Here is a 25,993-nt window from a genome sequence, read left to right on the forward strand (position 1 = left end):
CACCACACCTGAATAAATATTATCTTTTAAAAATTTCATTAGAGCCTGGCATGGTGACACATGCGTGTAATCCCAGTACTTGGGAGGCTGAGATAGGAGGATCGCAGGTTTGCAGCCAGCCTCAGATACTTAGTGAGGCCCTTGATAACTTAGTGAGACCCTGTTTTAAAATATAAAAAATTGAAAAAAGTGTTGGGGGTGCAGCTCAGAGGTAGGATGCCCCTGAGTTCAATCCACAGTACAGAGAGAAAGAGAAAAAAAGATTTACTAATTGACTTTCACACCAACTATACACGAGAGATACAGATGTTCGTGTTCTCGGCAACACGAGATTTTCAGGCTTTTTTATTTTAACTACTTATGGTCCTGCGTGTACATGTGTATCTGTGTGTGGAGTGGTATCACACTGTTTTATTTGGCTCATATCTGATGGCTAATGAGGTTAAGTAACTTATCCAGATTAAAAAGTCATTTACATATCACCACTTGGTCTTTGGCTCAGATCAGGTGTAATATCTATCCTTAGTTTAGTAATAATTCGCAAGAGCCAAGAATTAAATAATGAGTCTCACTGGGCATCCTGGTGCACACCTGTCATCCCAGTACTTGGGAGGCTGAGACAGAAGGATTGCTGGTTTGAGGACAGCCTCAGCAACTTAGCGAGGCCTTGTTTCAAAATAAAAGATAAAATAGGTCTGGGGGTGTAACTTGGAGATAGAATGCCCTTGGGTTCAATCCCTAGACACACACACACACACACACACACACTCTGTTGCCTTGGGGAAAAAAACCCAGCTAATTCACACTGAATGAAGCTCACAGTGGCCTCTAATATAAATCTAGACTCCTGGAGAGAGTCCAGCATTTTGCAAACAGGCAGGGCTTCCCGGGAGCCTGCACCAGGGAGCCTCTGGCTCAGCACAATCTGTCATCTCTACCAGGATGACGCAAAACCCTGCTGCCCAGGGTCACTGCGCGGTCACCCCGTTCTGTACAGGAGAGCTTCGTGGAGAGTTAGGGTGCATAATCTGAGTTCAGACAGGTCAAATGAGGGCAGGTGGGCAAATCCCTTAATGCCCTCATCTCCTCCCCATCTGTCTGCTCTTGTGTCTTCTGTGTGGAAGACTCACCCACCGGGCGCCTGGAGCCAGTGCCCCTGCCCGGCAGGAAGCTCCTTCAGCCGCCTCTGTGGTGCGGGACCCGGCAGGTCCTCGTAGAACAGTGAGCCGTCTGCCTCGACAGCTCGTTCTTACAGGGACCTCTGTGGTCCAAGAGTGTTACAGGAGACACTGGAAAGTTCAGCGGCTTGGGCATTCTCAGATTTATCATTCACATTTTAGCTATCTTTTGATGATTTGGTGAGGGGGGGTGCTGCTGGGGATTGAATTCAGAGGCATTCTGCCTTCAAGCTATACCCCAGCCCTTTTTATACTTTAATTTTTTGTGGTACTGGGGATTGAATCTAGGGGAATTCTACCTCTGAGGCTTATCACCAGTTCAATTTTTTATTCTTTATTTGGAAACAGGGTGTCTCACTAAGTTGCAGAGGGCCTCACTAAGTAGCTAAGGCTGGCTGTGAACCTGCGATCCTCCTGTTTCAGTCTCCCAAGTACTGGGAGTACAAGTGTGTACCACCATGCCTGGTTTTAGACTTTATTTTGAAACATGGTCTCTTTAAGTTGCTGAGAGTCTTGTTAAATTGCTGAGGCTGGCCTCAAACCTGTGATCCTCCTGTCTCAGCCTTCCAAGTACTGGGATTACAGGTATGCACCACCATGCCCAGCTCATTATTTCTTCTTTATCTCCTCCTCCTCCTCCTCCTCCTCCTCCTCCTCCTCCTCTTTCTCCTCCTCTTCCTTCTTCCTTCTTCTTCCTCTTTTCTTTTTCTTTCTCCTTCCTCTTCTTCTTTTCTTCTTCTTCTCTCTTCTTCTTCTTCTTCTTCTTCTTCTTCTTCTTCTTCTTCTTCTTCTTTTTCTTTCTTTTCTTCTTTTTTCCTCTTCCTCCTCCTCCTCCTCTTTCTCCTCCTCTTCCTCCTCTTCCTCCTCCTTCTTCTCCTCCTTCTCCTTCTCCTTCTTTTATTTTTTGGTAGTAGTGGGGATTGAACCCAGTGTGAACTCTATCTCTGAGCTACACTTACAGCCCTATTTTATTTTCAGGTTTTTTTGGGGGGTGGTGGTGGTACTGGGGTTCCTGGAAGCCCTTCTACCTCCGGGCTACACTCCCAGACCAATTTTTACATTTTTATTTGGAAACAGGGTCTCCTAAGCCAGCGCACGCGGCTGGCTGCGAACCTGCACGATCCTCCTGTCTCTGCCTCCCAAGCGCGGGGATTACAAGCGTGCGCCACCACGCCCAGCTTATTTTCTGTTTTGAAAGAAGGTCTCACTAAGTTGCAGAAGAACTCACTAAGTTGCTGAGTCTGTCCATGAACCTGCCATCCTCCTTTTCTCTGCTCCCAAATACTGGTATTACATGTGGGCACTACCACGCCCAGCTCTCATTTGACTTTTGAGTCATGGGAGGGGCCATAGTTCTACGGAGACTCAAGTGTGAATTCCCTATCCACTTAGCTGGGATAGGGTCCCCCTCTCTCCATCTCTGACCCAGCATCTATATCCTAAAATGTGTTCTCAGTCCTACACTTGTCTCCGGGTAACTTAAGAGTTAAAGGACTTCGGGAAGATATTTTTATTATTATTTTTTTCTACAGCTCCAGCCCTATTTTTTTATTCTTTACTTTGAAATAGGGTTTTACTGAGTTACAAAGTACCTCACTAAGAGGTAGCAGAGACGGTCCTCAAACCATGATCCTACTGTCTCAGCCTCCCAAATGCTGGGATTACAAGCATGAGCCACCATGCCTGGCTGGAAGCTTTCTCTTAAGAATGTCAGGTATGTAAGACATGTATGCTGTATGTTAGAACATATTCTTAAGTGAGGACCAAGCTGGGTATGGTGGCACACACCTGTAATCCCCATACTTGGGAGCCTGAGACAGGAGGATCACAGGTTCCAGGACAGCCTCAGCAAGTAGTGAACTCCTAGTAACCTAGTGAGACCCTGTTTCCAAAAATAAATAAATAAAAAATAAAAAGGAGGGGCTGGGGGTATAGCTCAGAGGTAGAATCCCTCTGGATTCAATTCCTAGGATCCAAAATAAATGAATAAATACATAAATAAAGGATCACCTTGCTAAGTAAAAACAAGAGAAATAGATCATTAGATAATAATTCAGAGCTCACCAGGGAGTACCTCTGGAATGTTCTAGTCCTTATGGGGTTTGGAAGTTTTAGGAAGCCCGGATTCTATGTGGCCCCGGGATGGTGGGTGAGGTGGAGAAGGAGACTCCAGAGCAGGATGGCCTGAGAGGGAGCAGCGCCATCTGCAGAGCAGGAGGGCCGCGGGTGCCTCCAGCCAGGGCTCTGTGCTGGGAAGCAGTGGGCTGTGAGATCAAAGGATGACTGGGGAGGACTTGGAGCTTTAGGCTGACTCCTGACTCCACTCAGTTGGTGGCAGAGAAAGCCCCGAAGAGGCCTGGTGGCAGGAGGAGGGCCATCGGGGAAGCCTCAGCATGCTTTCAGCATGAGACACAGGTGCTTCAGCCCACTGTGTGGTCGGGAATTTCTAGTGCAGTCTGTGGTCAGCACCCATGTGGCTGCTCCTGCACGTGGGGATGGGGGTGGGGTGGTGAAGGTTGCGGCAACTGGTCTAGGCAGACCCTGGCAGACAGCAGTATTGTTTTAAAAACTCTCCACTGTATTCTAAATGACTTCAGCCTCACCCATACCTTCACTGACCTGCCAATAATTCACAGATTCTTCAGGTCTCTCTCTTCTGAGATCTAACTCATAAACACAGCCTGCAAGGCATCTCCTCCAAGACGCCTCAAACTCAATGTATGTGGAGTAAGCCACAGACTCTCCCCTCCCAGGATTGATCCTCCTCCTCAGAGATCCTCCGTCCAGGTGCACAGACTCACCCTCAGAGAAGAGACTCCAGCTTGTTAATCCCTAGAGTTAGACAATCCATGCTGCTTCCGCCACTATCCTGGGAATCTCAGCTCCTGTTCTCCCTCACCGGGACAACTGGTCTCCACCGGTCCTCGAACGCTCCTACTGTATTTTTGTTCCACACACTGAAGCAGGAGTGATGACTTCAAAGCACAGTTAAGACAGTTATCATGCTTAAAACCTTTCAATAGTTCCCAGCTGCTTTTAGAATAAAACTTAAGTTGGGTATGATGGCACATGCTGGTAATCCTGGTACTTGAAAGGCTGAGACAGGAGGATCACAGGTTCGAGGACAGCCTCAGCAAGTAGTAAGACTCTCATCAACCTAGCAAGATCCTGTTTCCAAATAAAAAATAAAATTGAGCTTGGGGGGGGGGGTGTGACTCTGGGTTCATCCCCAGAACCACAAAAATAAAATCTCATCTCCCAAAATTGAAAATCGGTATCCTGATTCTGGCAAGCACGAATCAATCAAGATGAACAGTTATGTACCACTTGCCTCAAAGACTGAATCTTTGCTTCAGAAACTATGAGACACCAAGTTTCTTCAAAAAGACAAAAGAAATCTGTGTTGGAAACAAATTCTTCATAGGCGGCCAAGTGTTGTAGGCCAGGAACTCCGGTGCAGATACTCACAAGGTAACGAGCTCGCTACCTGGGAATACTTTATTGGCTCTCTCTAAACACACACACAAAAAATTAGTTGGAAATGTCTCTTAATCTTTTCCCTAAAGTGGATAACTACTAATACTTTTTAGCCTTCACATTCCTTTTATTAATTGCATGCTATACTTATTTCAATAGAATAAGATATATTCTGCACTTACCTTGTAAATCCCCGGAGAGTTCTCTGTGGACAAAACATGTACAAGTGAACTGCTACAACAGATGGTATAATCCCAGTTAAGCCTCTTGTTTCAAAAGTCACATGGGCACAGAAGCATGGTCTAGAGTGATTAAATTGGTTGGCTTGAGCAGCAAATTCTTTTGATATCATAAACTCAGCTACTTGGGCTGAATGCTCTTAGCATTTAATATACACCTATTTTCTCTTTCACAGCTTTTTAATTTTTTTTTTTTTGGTGTGTGTGTGTGTGTTTGTGTGTGTGTGTGTTACTAGGGATTGAACCCAGGGACATTCTAGCTCTGAGTTACACCCCCAGCCCCATATTTTATTCTTTATTTTTTTTTAAATTTTTTTTATTTTTTATTTTTTTGGTGGTACTGGGGTTCCTGGAAGCCCTTCTACCTCCGGACTACACTCCAGACCTATTTTTACATTTTTATTTGGAAACAGGGTCTCCTAAGCCAGCACGCGTGGCTGGCTTCGATCCTCCTGTCTCTGCCTCCCAAGTGCGGGGATTACAAGCGTGTGCCACCACGCCCGGCTTTATTCTTTATTTTTGAAACAGGGTCTTACTAAGTTGTAGAGCGCCTAAGTAGCTGAGGCTGGCCAAAAACCCCAATCCTCCTTTCTCAGCCTCCCAAATACTGGAATTACAAGCATGCTATGGCTCATAGCTTTTTCTTAAATTGTGTGTGTGTGTGTGTGTGTGTGTGTGTGTGTGTGTGTGTGTTACTGGGGATCGAACCCTGGGGCATTCTACCTCTGAGCTACACCCCTACTCACTTTTATTTTTTATCTTGAAACAAGGTCAGCCAGGTTTGGTGGTACATGACTATAATCCTGGTACTTTGGAGGCTAAGACAGTAGAATTGCAGGTTCGAGGCTAGCCTCAGCAATTTATTGAGGCCCTCTGTAACTTAGTGAGACACAGTTTCAAAATAAGATATAAGCGCTTGTAATCCCAGCATTTGGGAGCCTGAGACCAGAGGATCACGGCTCGCGGACAGGCTCAGCTACTTAGTGAGGCCCTTTGCAACTCAGTGAGACCCTGTTTCAAAATAAAGAATAAAAAATTGGGCAGGGGATGTAACTCAGAGGTAGAATGCCCCTGGGTTCCATCTCCAGACCTGCAAAAAAAAAAAAAAAAAAAAAAGGAATAAGGCTAGGTGTGGAGGTACATGCCTATAATCTCAGTACTTGAGAGAGACAGAAGGATTGCAGGTTCAAAGACAGCCTCAGCAAGTAGTGAGACTAATCAACCCAGCAAGACTGTTAAAAAAAATACAGATGGGGTGTAGCTTGAAGGTAGAATGCTCCTGGGTTCAATCCCTAGTACCATACACACACACACACACACACACACACACACACACACACACACCAAAAAAAAACGAAAAAAAGAAAAAGAAAACAAAGTTTTCTCACTAAATTATTAATGTGTGATCCTCCTGTCTCAGCTTCCCAAGTATTGGGATTATTTTTCTTTGTGTGTGTGTGGGGGGGGGGGTCTGGGGATGGAACCCAGTGGCATTCTACCTCCGAGCTATACCCCCTGCCCTGCCCTGTTTTTTATTCTTAATTTTTGAAACAGGGTCTACGTTGCGATGGGCCTCACTAAGTAGCTGAGGCTAGCTGTGAACTGTGATCCCAGCACTTGGGAGGCTGAGACAGGAGGACTGCACAGGTTCGAAGCCAGCCTCAGCTACTTAGTGAGGCTCTCAAGTAACTTGTGAGACCCTGTTTCCCAATAAAGTATAAAATAGGTCTGGGAGTGTACCCCGGAGGTAGAAAAGCCCCTGGGTTTCACCCTCACAAAAGAAAAAAAAAAAAAAAGCTTTAGTTCACAAGCCCAGGGTCTCCTCTCCTAGAAAATTAAAAAGTATTCTTCCATATAGGATATGATGAATAATCAAGTAATTGGTTAATTTTTTGGTTAGTCTATGATTATTATTATTTCTCTATTTTCATTCGTTCACTTTCAACATATGGAGAATCTAAAAAGGGCCTGACTTGGAAAAAGGTTGAAGGCTCAACAGCTTTGTAGTTCCAAATCCTGTTGACTTAAAAAGATTAAGAAATGACCAAAAATGCGGTCATGAGGCTATAACTGTCTTCTGTATTTCTATCTTTTTAATAAACTTCTTTAAATCTTCAGAAAAAAAAAAAGAAAAAAGAAATGACCAAATGCCCCCCTACATGCAGGCTGTGGTCTATAAATGTTTCTTCCTCTGAAGAAGAACCAGAATGCACTGGAAAAAATGACTGGCTCCAGGTCTGGGGCAGCCAATGTACAAGATAAATCTAGAACAGAATACTGAGACTGTAAGTGACCTCAGCAGGTGTTAAAGAGACTCCTACTGGCCAAGAAATGGAGCAAACAATAAAGATGATAACAGTGGGTTGAAAGGAAAATGTTTAGATCCAACTTCATAACAATAGTTAAAAACAAAACTTAAAGCCAGGCGTGGTGGCGCATGGTTGTAATCCCAACAATCCTGAGGCTGAGTCAGGAGGATTGCAGTTCGCAGCCAGCCTCGGCTACTTAGTGAGGCCCTTTACAACTTAGTGAGACTCTGTTTCAAAATAAAGAATAAAAAATAGTGCTGGGGGTAGCGTGAAGCTAGAATGCCCCTGGGTTCCATCCCCCATACTGCAACCAACCAACCAACCAATCAACACAGGCTGAAAGTGTAGAATGCTTGCCTGGCATGTGTAAGACCCTGGGTTCATCTCCAGCACCACAGAAACAAAAACAAGAAAACTCACACCTCATAAAACTCTTTGGCTGGCTTTGGGGGATGGTAGGGAATCACTTCCTTACTTTGTAAACTAGGAAAAGGAATTAAAAGCCCGGCATGGAGCCGGGCGTGGTGGCACATGCTTGTAATCCCAGCATTCGGGAGGCTGAGACCGGAGGATCGCAGTTCGCGGCCAGCCTCAGCTACTTAGTGAGGCCCTCTGCAACTCAGTGAGACCCAGTTTCAAAGAATAAAAAAATGGGCAGGGGTTGTAGCTCGGAGGTCGAATGCCCCTGGGTTCCATCCCCAGATCCGCAAAAAAAAAAAAAAAAAAAAGAGAGCCCGGCATGGTGGATCACTCCTGTAATCCCAGTACTTGGGAGGCTGAGACCAAAGATTTCAGGTTTGCAGCCTACCTCACAACTTACTGAAACCCTGTTTCAAAATAAAAAATAAAACTGGGCTGGAGGTGTAGCTCAATCCCTAGTATTCCTCCACCCCAGGGGGGGAAAAAAAATGAGCCGGGCATGGTGGCGCACGCTTGTAATCCCCGCACTTGGAGGCTGAGACAGGAGGATCGCACAGGTTCGAAGCCAGCCTCAGCTACTTGGTGAGGCTCTCAGCAACTTAGTGAGACCCTGTTTCTAAATAAAATATAAAATAGGTCTGGGAGTATAGCCCGGAGGTAGAAGGCCCTTGGGTTCCGTCCCTAGTACTACAAAAAAAAAAAAAAAAAAAAAAAAAAAGAAAGAAGAAAAAAGGAATTAAGTATTTATATCCTGTTTTCCTATATAAATTGTACTCAAGGCTAACCAACTACCTAGTTCATGAGGGGAAGTTTCTCTTTTTGAAGTATTCGAGTTATTAACTGAAGAAAAACAGAATCTTCCCACTTCTAATGAATTAATGAATCTAGATCTTGATTCTAAGTGACTGCAGACATAAGCGTCAGCTGAGTGGACATATATACCATGTCTGTATTCTTGCCATAAAATTCCAACCTGTGACCAAGCTTGGGTGTCAGTGCTACCCAGTAGAAATGGGAGCCACATGTGTGATGCATAACTTAATTCAAACCAGTCACATTTCAAGCTTGCTGGCTGCACATGACGACCTTACTGGACAGTACAGCGATTTAACCATTAAGCAGAGGAAATATGGGGACAGAGGGACATGGTATCAGGAGGATGTAACTGGTGAGATGAAGGCTGTGAAAACTCTTCAGGAAAAATGAGGCTATTTCTTCAAGGGAGAGAGAGAAAGTGATGAGCGGGCACCAGGAGAGACTCACTGGCTATCAGAAAAGATGCTTCTTAACCAACAATGTAAGGATATTTTTTTCTGTGGGGATGGAATTCAGGGGCATATTACCTCCAAACTACCCATCCCCCAGCCTACTCTTACTCTCTTCTTTTTTTGTGGTACCGGGGATTGAGCCCAAGGGCATTCTACCTCTGAGCTACATCCCCAGCCCTATTTTTTGTTGTTGTTGTTTTTATTTTTTACTTTTTGGTGGTACTGGGGGTGGAGCCCCGAGGCTTTCTACCTCCGGGCTATACTCCCAGACCTATTTTATATTTTATTTGGAAACAGGGTCTCACTAAGTTGCTGAGAGCCTCACTAAGTAGCTGAGGCTGGCTTTGAACCTGTGCAATCCTCCTGTCTCAGCCTCCCAAGCGTGGGGATTACAAGCATGCGCCACCACGCCCAGCTATTTATTTTTTGGTAGTACTGGGGTTCCTGGAAACCCTTCTACTTCCGGGCTTACACTCCCAGACCTATTTTATATTTTTATTTGGAAACAGGGTCTCTTAAGCCAGCGTGCTGGCTTCGAACCTGCGTGATCCTCCTGTCTCTGCCTCCCAAGTGCGGGATTACAACCATGCGCCACCATGCCTGGCTCTATTTTATTATTTTGAAACAGGGTCTAAGTTGCAGAGGGCCTCACAATTTGCTGAGGCAGGCTGCGAACCTGCGATCCTCCTGTGTCAGCCTCCCCAAGTACTGGGATTACAAGTGTCCGCACCACGCCCGGCTTCCTCTTTACTTTTGAATAAATTTTAAATTTTATATACTTAATAATAAAGACTGTGGGATACTTACAGTGATAGCATTTTTTTTTTTTTTTTTTGCAGTACTGGGGATGGAACTCAGGCATTCTATCTCTGAGCTATACCCTCAGCCCTATATCTATTCTTTATTTTGAAATAGGGTCTCACTGAGTTGCAAAGGGCCTAAGTAGTTGAGGCTGTCCGTGAACCATGATCCTCCTGTCTCAGCCTCCTGAATGCTGGGATTACAAGTGTGCACCACCACGCCTGGCTAGGACTCATATCCTTGAAGACACAGTTCATTAGCGACGATGATTCTAAGCTGAGTAAAATGGTGCGTGCCTCTAATCCCAGTACTTGGGAGGCTGAGACAGGAGGATCGCAGCAAGACTTTCAGCCACATAGGGAGACTGCTTCAAAAGCCAAAAATGTAAAAGGGCTGGGGTAGCTCAAAGGTAGAATGCCCCTAGGTTCAATCTCCAGTGCCAAAAGAAGAAGAAAAAAAAATAGACTATGATTCTACCTATAAAAAAGAGTGGCTATGAGCTGGGCATGGTGGGACACACATATAATCCCAATGTTTGGGAGGCTCAGACAGGAGGGTCACAGGTTCAAGGCTAGCCTTAGAAACTTAGACCCTGTTTCCAAATAAATAATAAGAAGGGCTAGGGGTATACTCCTGAATTTAATCCCCAGTACCAAAACCAAACAAAAGCAACAAAAAAGAGTGGCTGCTGCCACCACACACATGGAATAAACCATAGAGAACATACAAAACAAAAATAATGTTCAGTTTATAAAAACTTAGCAAAAGCCAAATGAGAGAGGGAATGGTCTCCGCACCCATGGTTAAATCCCCCCTCCTCTTTGGTTCTGCGCCTGAGTGTCCCCGGCTCCCTGCCTCACACCTCTGCTTCCACCAGTGCAGAAGTGTTGGTGGCAAGGTGGTCCAGGTACCAAACATCCACTGCATTTCTGCTCTCCTGCGTCTCATCATAGAGCAGATGGAGACTTCACATAGGCCTGAGGGCTTATGCGAGGTTGGTCAAATTGGGTTTTAAGGTTTTTGAGCTCAGACACACTCTGGAGAATTGTGGCCCTCATTTCCTGTCAACTCTGCAATGCATAATGTATAAACTGAACAGTGCAAATTAACAGAAAAGGGACACCCAAGAGCATCCAGCTATAAATCGTTTCCAAGGCTGATGCCGTCCTTTCTTGCTTATCCAGTCAGATTCTGCAGACAAAGCTTGGTGCTTAAAATTCATTTTCCTATAGCTGATGCCTGTTTAGTAAACTTGAATTTGGGAATGAGAATGCTTCAGCGATGTGAAAGTGAAATGTGTTAAATGACTTGAGAGCAATAAACTGGGAGCAAAGGCTCAAACTAAAAAATAAAGATGATATTTATTCAGCTTTAAAAAATTAAACAAAATTGGCAAAACAAAGCAAAATAAAACAAAAATGGACATGTTATATGACTGATCATCTCCAAGTACAATAGAATTTATTAATAAATATAAAAAATAAATTTTAACATTTTTATTTGCTTTTTCCCTAACTTTGACAAAACGGATGTCTGTGGAAGCTTGAGTTCCTCAGAAAATTCCACAGCTACAGTGGCTCCTACAACATGAAAAGTGAGATTACGATCTCGTCCCCATAGAGAAATACGTTTTTATCCTTGGAGCTTCTGAACTAGATTCTTAGGAACTTCAAAAACAGGTGGTTTCATTAGGATGAGGAACATGAGGAAAATACAGCCATTCTCCACTAAAACATGATCCAATCTGGGTCCTGATACTCAGTTCTGAAGTTTTCCACATCACCACCGACTAGGCTACAGACTTTTCTGGCACCCCAGCCTACAGCCACTGCCATCTCCCTAACGAGCAGCCTCCAAGCTGCACCAAAACTAGGATTCACAAGACAGAGTCACAGTTTTGACTTTTACTCCTGAGAGTCAGGGGGCTCTCTGGACGGGAAGGGATGGAGGTTTCTGCATCAAGCTTCCTTTTACACTCAGTACTGGTGAAGGGCTACTAAAGCTACTCAGAGCACACCTGTAGTGAGACCATTTGAGTGTATTAAGTATACTTACCCATCGACATAAAGAGAAGCTGGACTAAATAAGTCACTGTGGACCGAGCCCCTCAAAACAGAGGCAAATTGGTGAACCAAGGCCACTGCCTGTGGTAATAACCTCAGTTCACCTAGGTCCTTTTCTGAAGAACCGTATTAATCTATTAATCTCCTGATTCAAGAGGCATCTCTGGCCAGGACAGAACACTAGAGAAAGCATAACTTCAGGCTCTGGCAATGCCACATACAGTTTGTGACTTAGTCTGCAGCACAAGATGGCACCTTCGCTAATATTGAGCTGGAAAGAGCGTTGGCCGGACCATCTCCTGGAGCGTTTTTCCTAATGGAGCTTAATGGCGGTCGCCCAGATGTCGTTGCTGGGGAGCGGGGGAAGGACCCATCCTTGGGGAATGAAGTTGCCTTTGGGATGATCAGATGGCACCAGGTACTGATCCCAATCATGCCTTAATAAGAACATTATAGAACAACTGTTTATTTCTGTTTTTTTTCCCCCTAGCAAGATGTTCAGCAACTATATATTCGATTTCTAAAACTTAATTTTCAAGTGACTGATGTACTCATCCACTACAGAACTTGAATTCTAGCAATTAGGTAAAAGGTTACATTTATTTATTAAATGTGCACATCTAGGGAAAAAACTAAAGAACTTACCACCTATGGATAACCAAATAATTACACACAGTTAATCCTCATTATTGGCAGATTCTGTATTTGCAAATTTGCCTGATCACTAAGACTTATTGTAACATTCCCAAGTCATTATTGTGGTACTTTCACGAACACGCACAGAGGCAGAGACAGGCAAAAAAACCCCGTGAGTTACTACAATGCACACTGTGAGCTGAAGTCAAGCAGCGCTCATGCTGCCGTCTTATTTTCAGTTCTTACCCTCTAAGTGTCCTTTTACTACTACCTGCCATGTCCTTCCATATTAATTGTACTTTTTGCTCATGGTTTCACTGTTTAAAATGGTCCCCAAGTACAGCAGTGAAGTGCTGGCTAATGTTGCTAAGTGTAAGAGAACCATTATGTTTATGGCTTGCAGAAAAAAAGTATGTGTTGACAAGCTTCACTCAGGTAAGGGCTGGAGTGCTGTGAGCCCCAAGGTTCTTGTTGATGAGTCAACAACAGATGTCTTTAGAGCCGGGCGTGGTGGTGCACACTTGTAATTCCTGTACTTGGGAGGCTGAGACAGGAAGATCACAGGTTTGTGGCTAGCCTCAACTACTCAGTGAGGCCCTCTGCAACTTAGTGAGATACTGTTTTAAAATAAAGAATTAAAAAATGGGCTGGGGGTGTAGCTCCGATGCAGAATACCCCTGGGTTCAATCCCCAGTACCGCAAAATAAATAAAGCGTCTCTAAACAGAATCACACATAAAACAGGGTGCTGATCAGCTGACGAAAATGTTGTGACAAGAGCCTTGTAGCAATCTACAAGACTCTGTGCTCCCCTTAAGAGCGATGGTTCGACTGTCAATAACTGTGTCCCTAACAACCTGACAGGATGTAGCTACCGTGAATAATCAGAACACTGTACCTGTGTTTCAAAGCTGAAACCTCCTATCAGCCAAAACCCAACTCTTCCCAGAAAATTAACTTGGTATGCTAAAAGTATTCTTTCAAGAAACACAAATTGGCTTTAGACAGGACCTCAGAGACCACTTCTTTTGGTGATTTTTTTTTTCTTTTTTGCGGTACTGGGGCTTGAACCCAGGAGCCTTTGAGTTATACCCTGCCCTATATTTTTTTATTTTGAAACAGGGTCTCACTAAGTTGTAGGGGGCCTCACTAAGTAACTGAGGCTGGTCACGAACCCAGATCCTTCTGTCTCAGCCTCCCAAGTACTGGGATTACAAGTGTGTGCAATCTTGCCCAGCTCTCTTGGTGATTTTCAAACCATGTTTGAAGACTCCTAGAAACCAAAATGTTCAGGAGAATCATTAGAGTGAAGTGCTTTTAGGCAGCAGCAAATGTAAGGTGCCCGGGAACCTATTCATTCAGTTTGCTCTACCTGCTGATTTCTCAGAAGTCTGAGTTTGGGGAGCTGCCGCTGCTGCAGAGTGAGGCCACACTCTAGCCACCTCCATGTTGTAAGTGAGAAGAGTGAGACCAGAGAGCTGAAAACTTGACTGGGCTCTTTCGGAACTGCCAATTCAGATAAGACCCTTGTTCCCAGCTCTCTGGCCTTTGACCCATAGGAGCTCAGAAATCAGCAAGGGTCTTATACAGTCTCCACAGATGAATACTCAGAGAAGGTTTCTCTTCCTAGGTCTATTTAGCTGAAGAGAATCAGGAAAAAGAAGCCAATGTTTTGTTTTGGTTTTGGTACTGGTGGTGGAACCCAGGGGCTTTCTACCTCTGGGCTATACTCCCAGATCTAATTTTATATTTTATTCGGAAACAGGGTCTCACTAAGTTGCTGAGAGCCTCACTAAGTAGCTGAGGCTGGCTTTGAAGCTGTGTGATCCTCCTGTCTCAGCTTCCCAAGCGTGGGGATTACAAGCGTGCGCCACCACGCCCGGCGGGAAGCCAATGCTTTAAATCAACATTAAAGCTATACAGAGGGGCAATTCTCACAACTGAGTTTCAGTTTCTTCACTTGTTAAAATGGAGTCCTCTACTTCGGGATTAACAAGGACTAAACAAGACCCATGTGGCACCCTTGAAACCTGGCAACAGCATACACCCACAGAAACTTTGTAAAAGTTTCTCAAAAACATAAGCATTACCCAATGTTTCTTGGTACTCAAGGGAAAGGCAATAGGAAGAGGTTGCCCCCTGACCTTATCTGGATGAGCGCTGGCAGGGAGTGCTCGGCTTGGAGGTAATACTGCCGGAAAGGCTCCAAGAGGTGAGCAAGTGGGAACTCGTCTGAAAGAGAAAAGGCACATACCACATCATCATACTTGCCATCAAAAGTGTATTCCTGCCGGGCATGGTAATACATGCTTGTAACCCAGTACTTGGGAGGCTGAGACAGGAGGATCCAGGTTCTTGGCCAGCCTCGGCTACTTAGTGAGGCCCTCTACAACTTAGTCAGACCCTATTTCAAAATAAAGAATAAAACATTGGACTGGGGTATACCTTAGAGGCAGAATTCCACTGGGTTCAATCCCCAGCATCATACACACAAAAAAGTGTATTCCTCCCAGTACCTGGGGGGCTGAGGCAGAAGGACTGCAGATTTAGGGATAGCATCAGAAACATAGCAAGACTCCATTCCCAAATAAAAATACAATAGGGCTGAGGGTGTAGATCAGAAGTAGAATACTGCTAGTTTCAATCCCCAGTACCACAAAATAAGTGAATGAACGAATGAATGAATGAATGAACAAACGTGCATTCCTCAGGCAGGGTCACTAAGCCTATAACTGTGCCACTGTGGTCTCATGTGCTTCATATGTACCCATGACCTTCATGATATAGTTTAGAATCGCCAATTAGAAGGTATCATCTGTGGCCGGGCATGGTGGTGCACGCTTGCAATCCCAGCATTCGGGAAGCAGAGATAGGAGCATTGCGGTTTGCGGCCAGCCTCAACAAGGCTCTATGCAACTCAGTGAGACTCTGTTTCAAAAAATACAAAGACTGAATAATAAGGGCTGGGGATAGAATGTCCCTGTGCCCCTGGGTTCCACCGCTAGTACTACAAAAAAAAAAAAAAAAAAAAAAAGAAGAAGGCGTCATCTGTTGCATAAATTGAGATTACTCATGACAAAAGGAGCCAGCTGTCAATTTACTATTTTCCTTTTCTCCACCGGGTAGAGGAGCTTACCTGGATCCCCAAATAATTTGGATTCTATTTCACGTTGCTGAAGTAAAATTTTCTCTTTTTCTTTTCTCTGTTTCTTTTCCATTTCTCTTTTCCTCTCTTCTTCTTGTTCTCCTTCCAACATAACTCTGAGGGCTCTCTCTTCAGCTTCATACAGTTCAGAGCGCTTTTTGATGAGCTTCCTTAGGCGTTGAAGATGGTTCTCAAAAGTCTCATCTGCTGAGGCTGGAGGACATACCCCTGGGCAAAAGGAACCAAATGGCATTTAATTAAATTAACTAATTAATTACTTTTTTGCAGTACTGGCAAAAAAAAGTATGGGGATGGGACCCAGAGGCATTCTACCACTGAGCTCCACTCCCAGCCCAGTTTTTTTTTTTTTCTGAGGCTGGCCAAGAAACTGCGATCCTCCTGTCTCCGTATCTCACACCAGGAAGTGTGAGCTCCAGAATCTAGGCTGTTAGAGGGAGAATTGTCTCAATGACAAGTGTGTTCCTTTAGTGAGCTTCTTGTCCAACTAGAGGACCAAAACCACTGGAAAGAAACAAACCCAAAGGTTAAATGGTGTGATCCAGAGGAGGGAGGGTTCAAGAAAGTCCTCTGGTTGGGTCGCCATAATTGGACATTCAAAAAGATCAAACTGAAGTTGGGCATGGTGGCGCATGAACCCAGATCCTCCCGTCTCAGCCTCCCAAGTACTGGGATTATAAGCAGTGCACCCTGATTTTTTATTCTTTATTTTGAAACAGGGTCTCACTGAGTTGCAAAAAGCCTCATTAAGTAGTAGCTGAGGCTGTCTGCGAACTCGGATCCTCCTGTCTCAGCCTCCCAAATACTGGGATTACAAGCGTGTGCCACCAAGCCTGGCCAACTTTTATCCTTTATTTTGAAACAACATCTTGCAGAAGGCCTTATTAAGCAGCTGAGGCTGGCCTTGAACCCCGATTCTCCTGTCTCAGCCCCCCAAGTACTGAGATTACAAGCATGCATCACCATGCCCGGCTCAAAATTGATATCTTAATATATCTTAAAATGGTAATGATGGACCGGGCGTGGTGGCATGCTTGTGCTTGTAATCTAAGCATTCGAGAGGCTGAGACTGGAGGATCTGAAACAGTGAGACCCAGTTTCAAAAATAAAAAGACTAAAAAATAGGGCCGGGGGGGGGGGCAGGATAGAATACCCTTGGGTTCCATCCCCAATACTGAAAAAAAAAAAAAAAAAAGTAGTGATAGGTCCAAGAGTCTCCAGATGAACCAACTAGCAAGGGCAAAGACTGAGACAAGCACATGAAAAGCACACCTGAGTAACTTCCAGAAAACCTATGTGGCTATGTGGCTGAGACTTGAGAAAGGATTGGATGCCTAGTTATGGGTCTGGTACTCCCTCAAGGGGCAAAAAGAGACCAGAGATGTTTTCAGAATCCAAAAGGGACAGCCAGGCGTGGTGGCGCAGAGGGTATAGCTCAGAGGTAGAATGCCCCTGTGTTCCATCCCCAGACACACACACACACACACACACACACACACACACACACACGGACACACGGGGAAGCTGGGACATCTACATAGCCTGTAAGGCACTCCTTGCCCTGTCCAACCATATGAATCTCTTCAAATAGCAACAATTTATGTTTAAAACAGATCTGAAGAAACATCACAAGTTTTCAACACTTTCTGGAGTATCAAAAAAGGGGAGGAAAAGCCGGGCATAGTGGGGCACACTTGTAATCCCAGCATGGGGTAGGGGGGCTGAGACCTGAGGATCACTTGTTCATGGCCAGCCTCAGCTACTTAGTGAGGCTCTTCGCAACTCAGTGAGACCCTGTTTCAAAATTAAAAGACTAAGAAATAGGGATGGGGGTGTAGCTCGGAGGTAGAATGCCCCTAGGTTCCATCCCCAGTACTGCAAAAAAGGGGACAAAAAGAAAGAGGGGGGGAGAGCTTTCACCTTGTTGTATGGCAAAGCTGACCAGCCATAGCTACTGACTCAGAAAGGTACGGCCCAGGTGCCTGTGGAGGAATGATGTGTCGAGGCTAGACAACGCAGTGGGTTCCTACATCTGCCTTTCTTTCCAACTCTGTTTACCAGTGGCTAAGCGCCTTCTGAGGCTTCCTGCTTTCACAGTTCTGAGCCTCTGTTGACATGCCCAGTCACTCTACAGTATCAAGTATTTTTTCTCAAAACATATTTGGGCCGAGTATGGTGGCACACACCTGTAGTCCCAGTACCTGGGAGGCTGAGAGCCTGTCTAAAAAAAAATATATATATATAGGGCTGGGGTATAGCTCAAAGGGAGAATGCCTCTGGGTCCAATCCCCAGTATTACACACACACGGCTGGGGTGGAGAGCAACTAAGGTTAAGCAGGGGAAAGAAGAAGGCAAGAAATGAATGTAGAACCACTAAGCCACGGTTACCTTTCCTTGCTGCAGCCTCTTTCCTTAGTTTCCTCAATTTTTCCAAAGCTCGAAGAATGTCCACCATTCTTTTGGTGTCTGCTTGTTTTTTCCTCACTTCAGATAAGACACCATCAGCAGCAGCCTTGAGTTCCTGCTCCTGGAGGAGAAACAGAGCCCACAATACCGTGTATTAGAAACAGCCTTACAGCAGAGCTTATGGCTGCCCAGTGGCAAGATTTCAGAAGACTAGCCGGTCTCAGGCTGAGAAACTCCACTGACTCTACACAGCAACTTCCTAGGCCTGGCACAACCCTCTTCTACAGTGGCCCAGCCAATGGCTTACCCCCCTCCACTGAACGTACAACCTTCTTAAAGGAGAACCTCTCTGCATTTTCTACAACGGTCTATGTTTCTTGGTGTTTCTCAAAGTGTGGTCCAACAAGCATCTGTGTCCCATTTAGTTAATTTGGGGCTCTCTTCTAAAAACTGCAGACTCAAGGACCTGAAGAGTCAGACTCCCAGGGAAGATAAGGAATGGCGGTGGAAACGCCTAGACCCCTACAAAGGACGGAGTGACCACCTATGCAGTTTGTGCTCCACTGCCCCAGAGTCCCAAGGATTCCTTCCACACAGCTGCCTTCCAAACACTTCAAGACCATTATGCTACCCTTCTTGAGTTGGTCCACATGTAGACTAAATAACCCGTTCCTCATGCCATTCCTCATGGAATTCCATCTCCAAAATCCTCACTCTCTTGCCTGAAGTTCTCTTTCCATTTGTCCATTGAGTGCCTGTAATTCCACCATTACAGCCAGCACCACGCTTTCATTCTTCACTCCTGGGTTACGCCCACTGCCTGGAAAGGCACCTGTTGCTCTCACATGGTCTTGATAGTGGTTTCAAGGCTCAGCGCCAATGTCAGTATATCATCTGGGAAACCTTCCCCAGTGGACTATATATCTTCCTCTGGGCTCCTTACAGTACCTACAGTTGAAATCCTAACAAAAACCATGCTACACTGATATGACCCCCCCTCCGTGAGGGTCTAAGGTTCTCAAGGACAAGGTTATGAACTATTCATTTCTATTACTGGTATAAATACTGAGCTTGGCACATAATGGACCTCATTAAATGCCTGATGAACTGACTCAAATTCCCTCAGGTAGCCGGGCGTGGTGGCGCACACTTGTAATCCCAGCATTCAGGAGGCTGAGACTGGAGGACTGTGGTTTGTGGACATCTCAGCTACTTAGTAAGGCCCTCCACAACTTAGTGAGACCTTGTTCCAAAATAAGGATAAAAGTGTGCTGGGAGTGGTGGCGCACGCTTGTAATCCCAGCATTTGGGAGGCTGAGACGGGAGGATCCGAGTTCGCAGACAGCCTCAGCTACTACTTAGCGGGGCTCTTTGCAACTCAGTGAGAACCTGTTTCAAAATAAAGTCTACAAAATAGGGCTGGGAGTGTACCTCTGAGGTAGACTGTTCCTGGGTTCCCTTCCCAGTAGCAAAATAAATAAGTAAATCCCTCAGGTTAAACTGTTGCCTGTCCAGACACTCTCCTTTAAAACAATGATGTCCTGAGGGTGCAGCAATGATGCTTACCACTAATACAGCAAACAGTTAAGTTATATCAGACTCCAGGGCAGTTTGAGATGCCAAGTGGAGAAGGGAGGAAACCAGCTGATTGTGCAGAGTAGAGGGTGTTGGAGGCGGGAACTCCAGCCGCACTCAGAGGTCACAAGAACAACTTAGAAAAATAATTAATTTGCACTTTTACCCTGGTCTTACTTGAGAGTTGAGATAGATAGGCTTTGTAATCAAATTACTTGGGCTTAAATCTGAAGTAAAACTGCTATAAACTATTTGTGTAATTGTTGGCAAGTTAACCTCCCGATGCTTCAATTTATAAAACTAGGTTAACTCTTATTCTGGGGGTTGTTATAAAGATTCATGATTTTGTGTATGTAACACCTTGGTATACTGCCTAAAAAGTGCTAAAAAATTCCCAGTGCTGAGCCTGGGAATATATGGTTTAAAACTAGCAATCAATCCAGTGCAGGGTCCTGTTCCTGTAATCCCAGTACTTGGGAGGCTGAGACAGGATTGTAGGCTTGACATCAGCCTCAGGAATTTAGTGAGACTCTGTTTCGAAATGAAAAAAAAAAAAAAAAAAAAAAAAGAGGAAAAATCCAGCATGGTGATTCACACCTGTAATCCTAGTACTCGAAGGGCTGAGACAGTAGCATCTCAGGTTCCTGGTCAGCCTCAGCAATTTAGTGAGACTGTTTCAAAATTACAAATAAAACAGAGCCAGGCATGGTGGCACAAGCATGTAATCCCAGTACTTGGGATGATGAAACAGGTTCAAGGCCAGCTTCAGCAATTTAGGGAGACCCTTTTTCAAAATTAAAAAGGCTAGACGTGTATTTTGGATGTAGAATGCCCCTGGGTTCAATCTCAGTACCAAAAATAATAAATAAATAAATAAATAAATAAATAAATAAAACAGGGCTGGAGTGTGGATCAGAGGCAGAATGGCTCCGAGCTCAATCCCTCAGTACCGAAACAAAACCCCCACAAAACAACATCCCAAACTAGCAAACAAATGAATCTGGGGAAATCGCCAGTCTCCAACAGCCAACCAGGGCACATGTTCCTTGAGGTAGGGCCCAGAGTTTTCTGTATTTTGCATTCTTAAACTCACGTGGACAGTACACAGACACAAGGACCCAAACACTTGTTAGCCTTGAATACTAACCAGTGAATACAACTTTGGAGCCAGACACACGAGACCGGCGCTCCCGGCAATGCGATGCAAAGCCGACGGTGTAATCCTATCATAGCTGTCTACAGCCTTTACAGTACACCTAGAGCTTGTTTGGTGCAGCAAAGGCACAAGGTAGAAAGGCTAGCTACCTTTTATGAGAGGCTAAGCCTTTGGAATGGCAGCTTAAAGGCTCACTCCCCTTCAAGTTCAACCACCATCAGCCCTACCAAGAGCGCCCCGGGCTCTCACCCGCTTCTTCTCCTCCACCTCCTGCACGCACTTGACCCTCCAGCGGTCAATCTCCTGCTCGCGTTCCACTGCCCGCGCGGCCTCCGCCTCCCGCTCGGCCTCGCGTTCCCGGGCCCTCTCGCGGAGCCGCAGCCGGCGGCGCCGGACCCTCTCCAGCCTCCGCCGAGCCTCGCCCACATAGGCGGCCTGGGACAGTGGCTGCAGCTGCTCCGCCAGCTCGGCGCGCAGCGGCCCGGCCTGCGCGTGCAGCAGGGCCCAGGCCGCGCCGTCGGCCTCGGCCTCGCGCAGGGCCTCGCCCAGGCCGCGCAGCCGCCGCACCAGGCGCAGGGCCCCGCGCAGTCGCGCGCGCACCTCCCCGAGGCTGGGCGCGGCGGGCGCGCGCGGGGGCGCCGGGCAGCCGGCCCGCCGGGGGGTCCCGAACACAGCCTCCAGCCACTGCCGGTCGCGCAGGCGCTGCAGGGCCGCGTCCCCGAGCACGTCGGGCGGCGGCGGCGCCTCGGCCCAGCGCGGGCTCCAGGGCGGCCCCGGGCCCGGAGGCGGCGGCCTCGGGCGCTCGCCGGCGTCGGTCCCCGGGAAAGGCCTGCACTGGGGCGGCGGCGGAGGCAGCGGCGGCGGCACCGAATAGTAGGCGCCGCCGCTGCCGCCGCCACGAGAGGCTTCCGCGGGGGCCCGGGGCTGCAGAGCCAGCGGAGGCTGGAGGAAGGGGACAGAGGCCCCCGGAAAGGGGCCGGGCCGCTGGGAAGGAGGCGGCGGGAAAGCCGAGGAGGGCAGCGGCGGAGGCGGACAGCCGAAAGAAGGAGGCGGCGGCTGCGGGGGCGGCGGGCCCGAGCGACCCGGGGTGAAGAAGGGCGGCACAGCCATATTTACGACGGAGATGTTCTGGAAGTGACAGGAATGCAAGTGGTTGGCGAAGTCTTCCGGGAGGAAGTGACGTCACGGCGCGACGCCGGCGCGACGCGCCCCTGCAGGAAGCGCGGCGTGGGCGTGGCTTCGACACGCGGCCCTTCCATTCAGAAATCATGTTCTTACCGGCGTTCTCTGGGCGGAGCAAGCTCTCTTGTCTTGGAACCACCTGTCTAGTAAAGAAAGCACATTATTTACACATCTACGAATATCTATGATTATTTGCTCGTAATCCCAGCACTTGGGAGACTCAGACGGGAGGATCGCAGATTTGAGGCCAGCACAAGGTAACTTCATGCGACCCTGTTTGAAGGCTTCAAAATAAAGTAGGGCAGGGATGAAGCTGAGAGGTCGAACCTCCCCTGGGTTCAATTCCCAGTATCCCAGTAATTTTGCACTGGGTTCAATTCCCAGTATCCGGTAATTTTGCACCGGATGTAGAAGTGTATTTGACTTAGATATTGGAGGAGGTACTAAGGATTTGAGGCTTCAGCTGAGATCTGATACAGTTCAACAGAAGAGAGGGAAGCTGAGTCCAGATTAGAATAGCATGTACTAGTAGATAGGAGTACGTCGTGTGTGCATGTTGCAGGGGGTGTGTGTTTCCAGAGAGAGAAAGAGAGAATATGAATGAACACGAATGAGAATGCGGGAGTGATGGGCACAGAAAGGCTGAGTCACCATAGAGAGTTCAAGGAGGTTTCTCTAGAACCAAAGGAGACCTAAGATCTGAGCTCTTGACTCATCACAGAAAAGAATTTAAGGACATGTCAGCTTTCAGCAAGGAGGAAGAGCTTTACTGTAATAATAAACTCAGTTTGTAACTAACGGCCACTGTTGTTCTGTACCCATTGTCTCCCTGGCAGTTTTGTAACTAGGTTGAACATTAGGCTAACCCAAGTTTTTGCTTTTGTAATATTGTTGCTTGCTTTGGCATAACAGAAGGGCCAACTGATAGCCGGGGGTTGTGGCGCATGTTTGTAATCCCCGTGCTTGGGAGGCTGAGACCGGAGGATCACACAGGTTCGAAGCCAGCCCCAGCTACTTAGTGAGCCTCTCAGCAACTTAGTGAGACCCTGTTTCCAAATAAAATATGGCCAGGCGTGGTGGCGCACGCTTGTAATCCCCGTGCTTGGGAGGCAGAGACAGGAGGATGGCGCTGGTTCGGAGCCAGCCATGCTGGCTTAAGAGACCCTGTTTCCAAATAAAAAAATATAAAATAGGTCTGGGAGTGTAGCCCAGCGGTAGAAGGGCTTCCAGGAACCCCAGTACCACCACCAAAAAAAAAATAATAATAATAAATAAATAAATAAAATAAAATAAAATATAAAACAGGTCTGGGAGTGTAGCCTGGGAGGTAGAAAGCCCTTGGTTTCCACCTTCAGTACCACACACATACACACACAAAAAAATGAAGGGCCACCTGTTTGTGGGTTTTTCCTTTATAAACCCCTACCCATGTCTGGTAGGCCGCTCCTTCAGTTCAGACTTCTGGACTGAGGCTACCACACTGGCCGGCTAATAGAGGCTTCAACTGGCACTTATCCCTGGACTCTCGAGCCTCTCATTTCTCACTGAACCTGCATACAACATTATTATAAAGTGTAAGCTGCCACTGATAGTGGTACATGCCTGTAATCCTAGTACTTGAGAGGCTGAGGCCGGAGGATCCCAGGTTCAAGGCCAGCCTCAGCAACTTAGCAAGACCGTCAGCAATTTAGGGAGACCGTTTCTAAATAAATATGAAATAGAACTGGAAATGTAACTTGGAAGTAGAATGTCCCTGGGTTCAATCCTGAGTAACTTACTTACACACACACACACACACACACACACACACACACACACACACACACAGTGGTGGATGCTGATTATAAGAAAAACAGGCTTGGTCTTCACCCTGTTGGAACTTATGGTGCAGTTGGAAGATGAATAACTTTGGGAAATTTGCTATAGGTCACTAAGCAGTGTTTGATGCTGCGGGAAGTGATATAAAGTAACAGGAGATAAAATAATAGACGGTAACAAAAATACTGAAAGCCAAGCTGGGCGTGGTGGTACAGACTTGTAATCCCAGTACTTGGGAAGCTGAGACAGGAGGATCCAGGTTCATGGCCAGCCTCAGCTACTTAGTGAGGCCCTCTACAACTTAGACCCCGTTTCAAAATAAAGATTAAAAAAAATTAGGGCTGGGGGTGTAACTCAGAGGTAGAATGGCCTTGGGTTCCATCCCCAGTATGAAAACAAGACAAACAAAAAACCAACCTGAGCCAGGTGTGGTGGCGCACGCTTGTAATCCCCGTGCTTAGGAGGAGGAGACAGGAGGATCGCGCAGGTTCGAAGCCAGCCTCACTGGCTTAAGATACCCTGTTTCAAAATAAAATATAAAAAATAGGCCTGGGAGTGTAGCAAGGTTCCATCCCCAGTACCCCCCCCCCACACACACACCACCACCACCACCACCAACAACAACAACAAAAAACCCTGAAAGCCTTGAGAAATGAGATGATGGAATCCAGAGAACATGAAGTGACTGCATTTACCCGAGGAATCCTGTAACTAGCTGTAAGATTGGGTGATGGAGGTTGAGACCGGAGGACTTTAGGTTTGATGCCAGTCTCAGTAACTTAGTGAGCCAATGTTTCAAAATTTTAAAAAAGGGCTAGGAGTGTGGCTTGGATGTATAGAATGCTGCTGGGTTAAATCCACTGGGATTTAATCTATAAAAATGGCCTCCCCCAAAAAGGGGTGATGAAATAGGTAAATTCATAGATGATGGAATGTGAGTTCCATCTGATAGTTTCTCATTGAAATATGAAACAATGTCATTAGCTGGATGTTTTTTCATAGTGTCAGGAAGTCACAGTTGTTACCTATTTTTCAACTTCCAAGGTTTCCTATTTGTTTCACACGTCTGAGGTTTTGACTTAATCCTTTTTTTGGTACTGGAGATGGACCGGAGAGTTCCTCTACCACTAAGCTACATCCCCAGCCTTCCTCCCCCTTTTCAAATTTTACTTTGAGACAGGGTCTTGTCACTTGTTCAGGCTGGCCTTGAACTTGCTATCATCCTGCCTCAGCCTTCAGAGTAGCTAAGATTGCACCACCGAACTCATTGTGTGTGTGTGTGTGTGTGTGTGTGTGTGTGTGTGTGTGTGTGTGTGTTACTAGGGATTGAACCCAGGGGCGTATTACCTCTGAGATACACCCCAGCCCTAATTTAGTTTTGAAACAGGGTCTCACTAGGTTAGAGTCCCACTACTTGCTGAGGCTGGCTTCAAACCTGTGATCCTCCCATCTCAGTCTTCCAAGTACTAGGATTACAGGCCAGTACACTTGGCTTTTTTTTTTTTTTTTTTTTTTTTTTTGGTACTGGGGATTGAACCCAGAGGCATTCTGCCTTCAAGCTACATCCTCAGCCCAGTTTTTTACTTCATTATTTGGAAACGGGCTCACTAGGTTTGAGAGCCTTGCTACACTGCCGAGGCTGGCTTTGAACCTGCGATCCTCCTGTCTCAGCCTCCCAAGTACTGCAATTACAAGCATGAGCCACCATACTTGGCTCACAGGCTTGTTTTTAAAATTTGAACCGATCTTGCTAAGTTGCTGAGGAACTCGCCAAGATGAAAAAGCTGACCATGAACCTGAGGTCTTGGAATTACAGGTGCGCACCACTAAGGCCAGCTAAATCATTGGATTTATTTAATCCTTTTTTATGGCAAATTCTTACTTGTACCTCTAAGTCCATCAGTCCCACTACACCTGATTCCTACCTCACCTTCACTATTATAATGCACTCAAAGCATCTGCTGCCTCTTAAAAGTTTGGTCTGTGTTCTTAGTGTCAGGTTCCATGCAAGACATAAAGTAAGGACTTTTTTAAATTTTTGGTACTGGGATTGAACCCAGAGGTATTTATCTCCAATCCCATTTTGTTTTTTTATTTTAAAAGAGTCTCACTAAATTACCGAGGCTGGCTTTGAACCTGCAATCCTGTCTCAGCCTCCCAAGTACAGGGATTTCAGGGATTGCACGTAACACCATACCCAGTTTAAGATGTTCAAAAGTGTGTAACATAAACTTTAATAAAACTTTGGCTGGAATCTACTAGAAGTAAAGACATGAACCTGCTAAGGATTAACCAAACCCTG

The 25,993-nt window shown here is 46.1% G+C and overlaps 1 protein-coding gene across 1 annotated transcript; it reads right to left on the bottom strand.

The window, feature by feature from the left end:
• Window positions 1-12,068: 12,068 nt before the first annotated feature.
• Window positions 12,069-21,819, bottom strand: PDCD7 (programmed cell death 7; the record flags this gene model as incomplete). Its single annotated transcript, XM_080693464.1, has 5 exons — window positions 20,941-21,819; window positions 17,943-18,081; window positions 15,527-15,763; window positions 14,535-14,622; window positions 12,069-12,192 (listed from the first exon to the last, which is right to left on the bottom strand). Exons 1-5 carry the CDS (start codon window positions 21,799-21,801, stop codon window positions 12,069-12,071), a joined length of 1,449 nt encoding a protein of 482 aa, XP_080549590.1. The 5' UTR covers window positions 21,802-21,819.
• Window positions 21,820-25,993: the final 4,174 nt, after the last annotated feature.

This window comes from Muscardinus avellanarius (assembly GCF_963383645.1).
Source record: "Muscardinus avellanarius genome assembly, chromosome: 3".
Classification (NCBI taxonomy): domain Eukaryota; kingdom Metazoa; phylum Chordata; class Mammalia; order Rodentia; family Gliridae; genus Muscardinus; species Muscardinus avellanarius.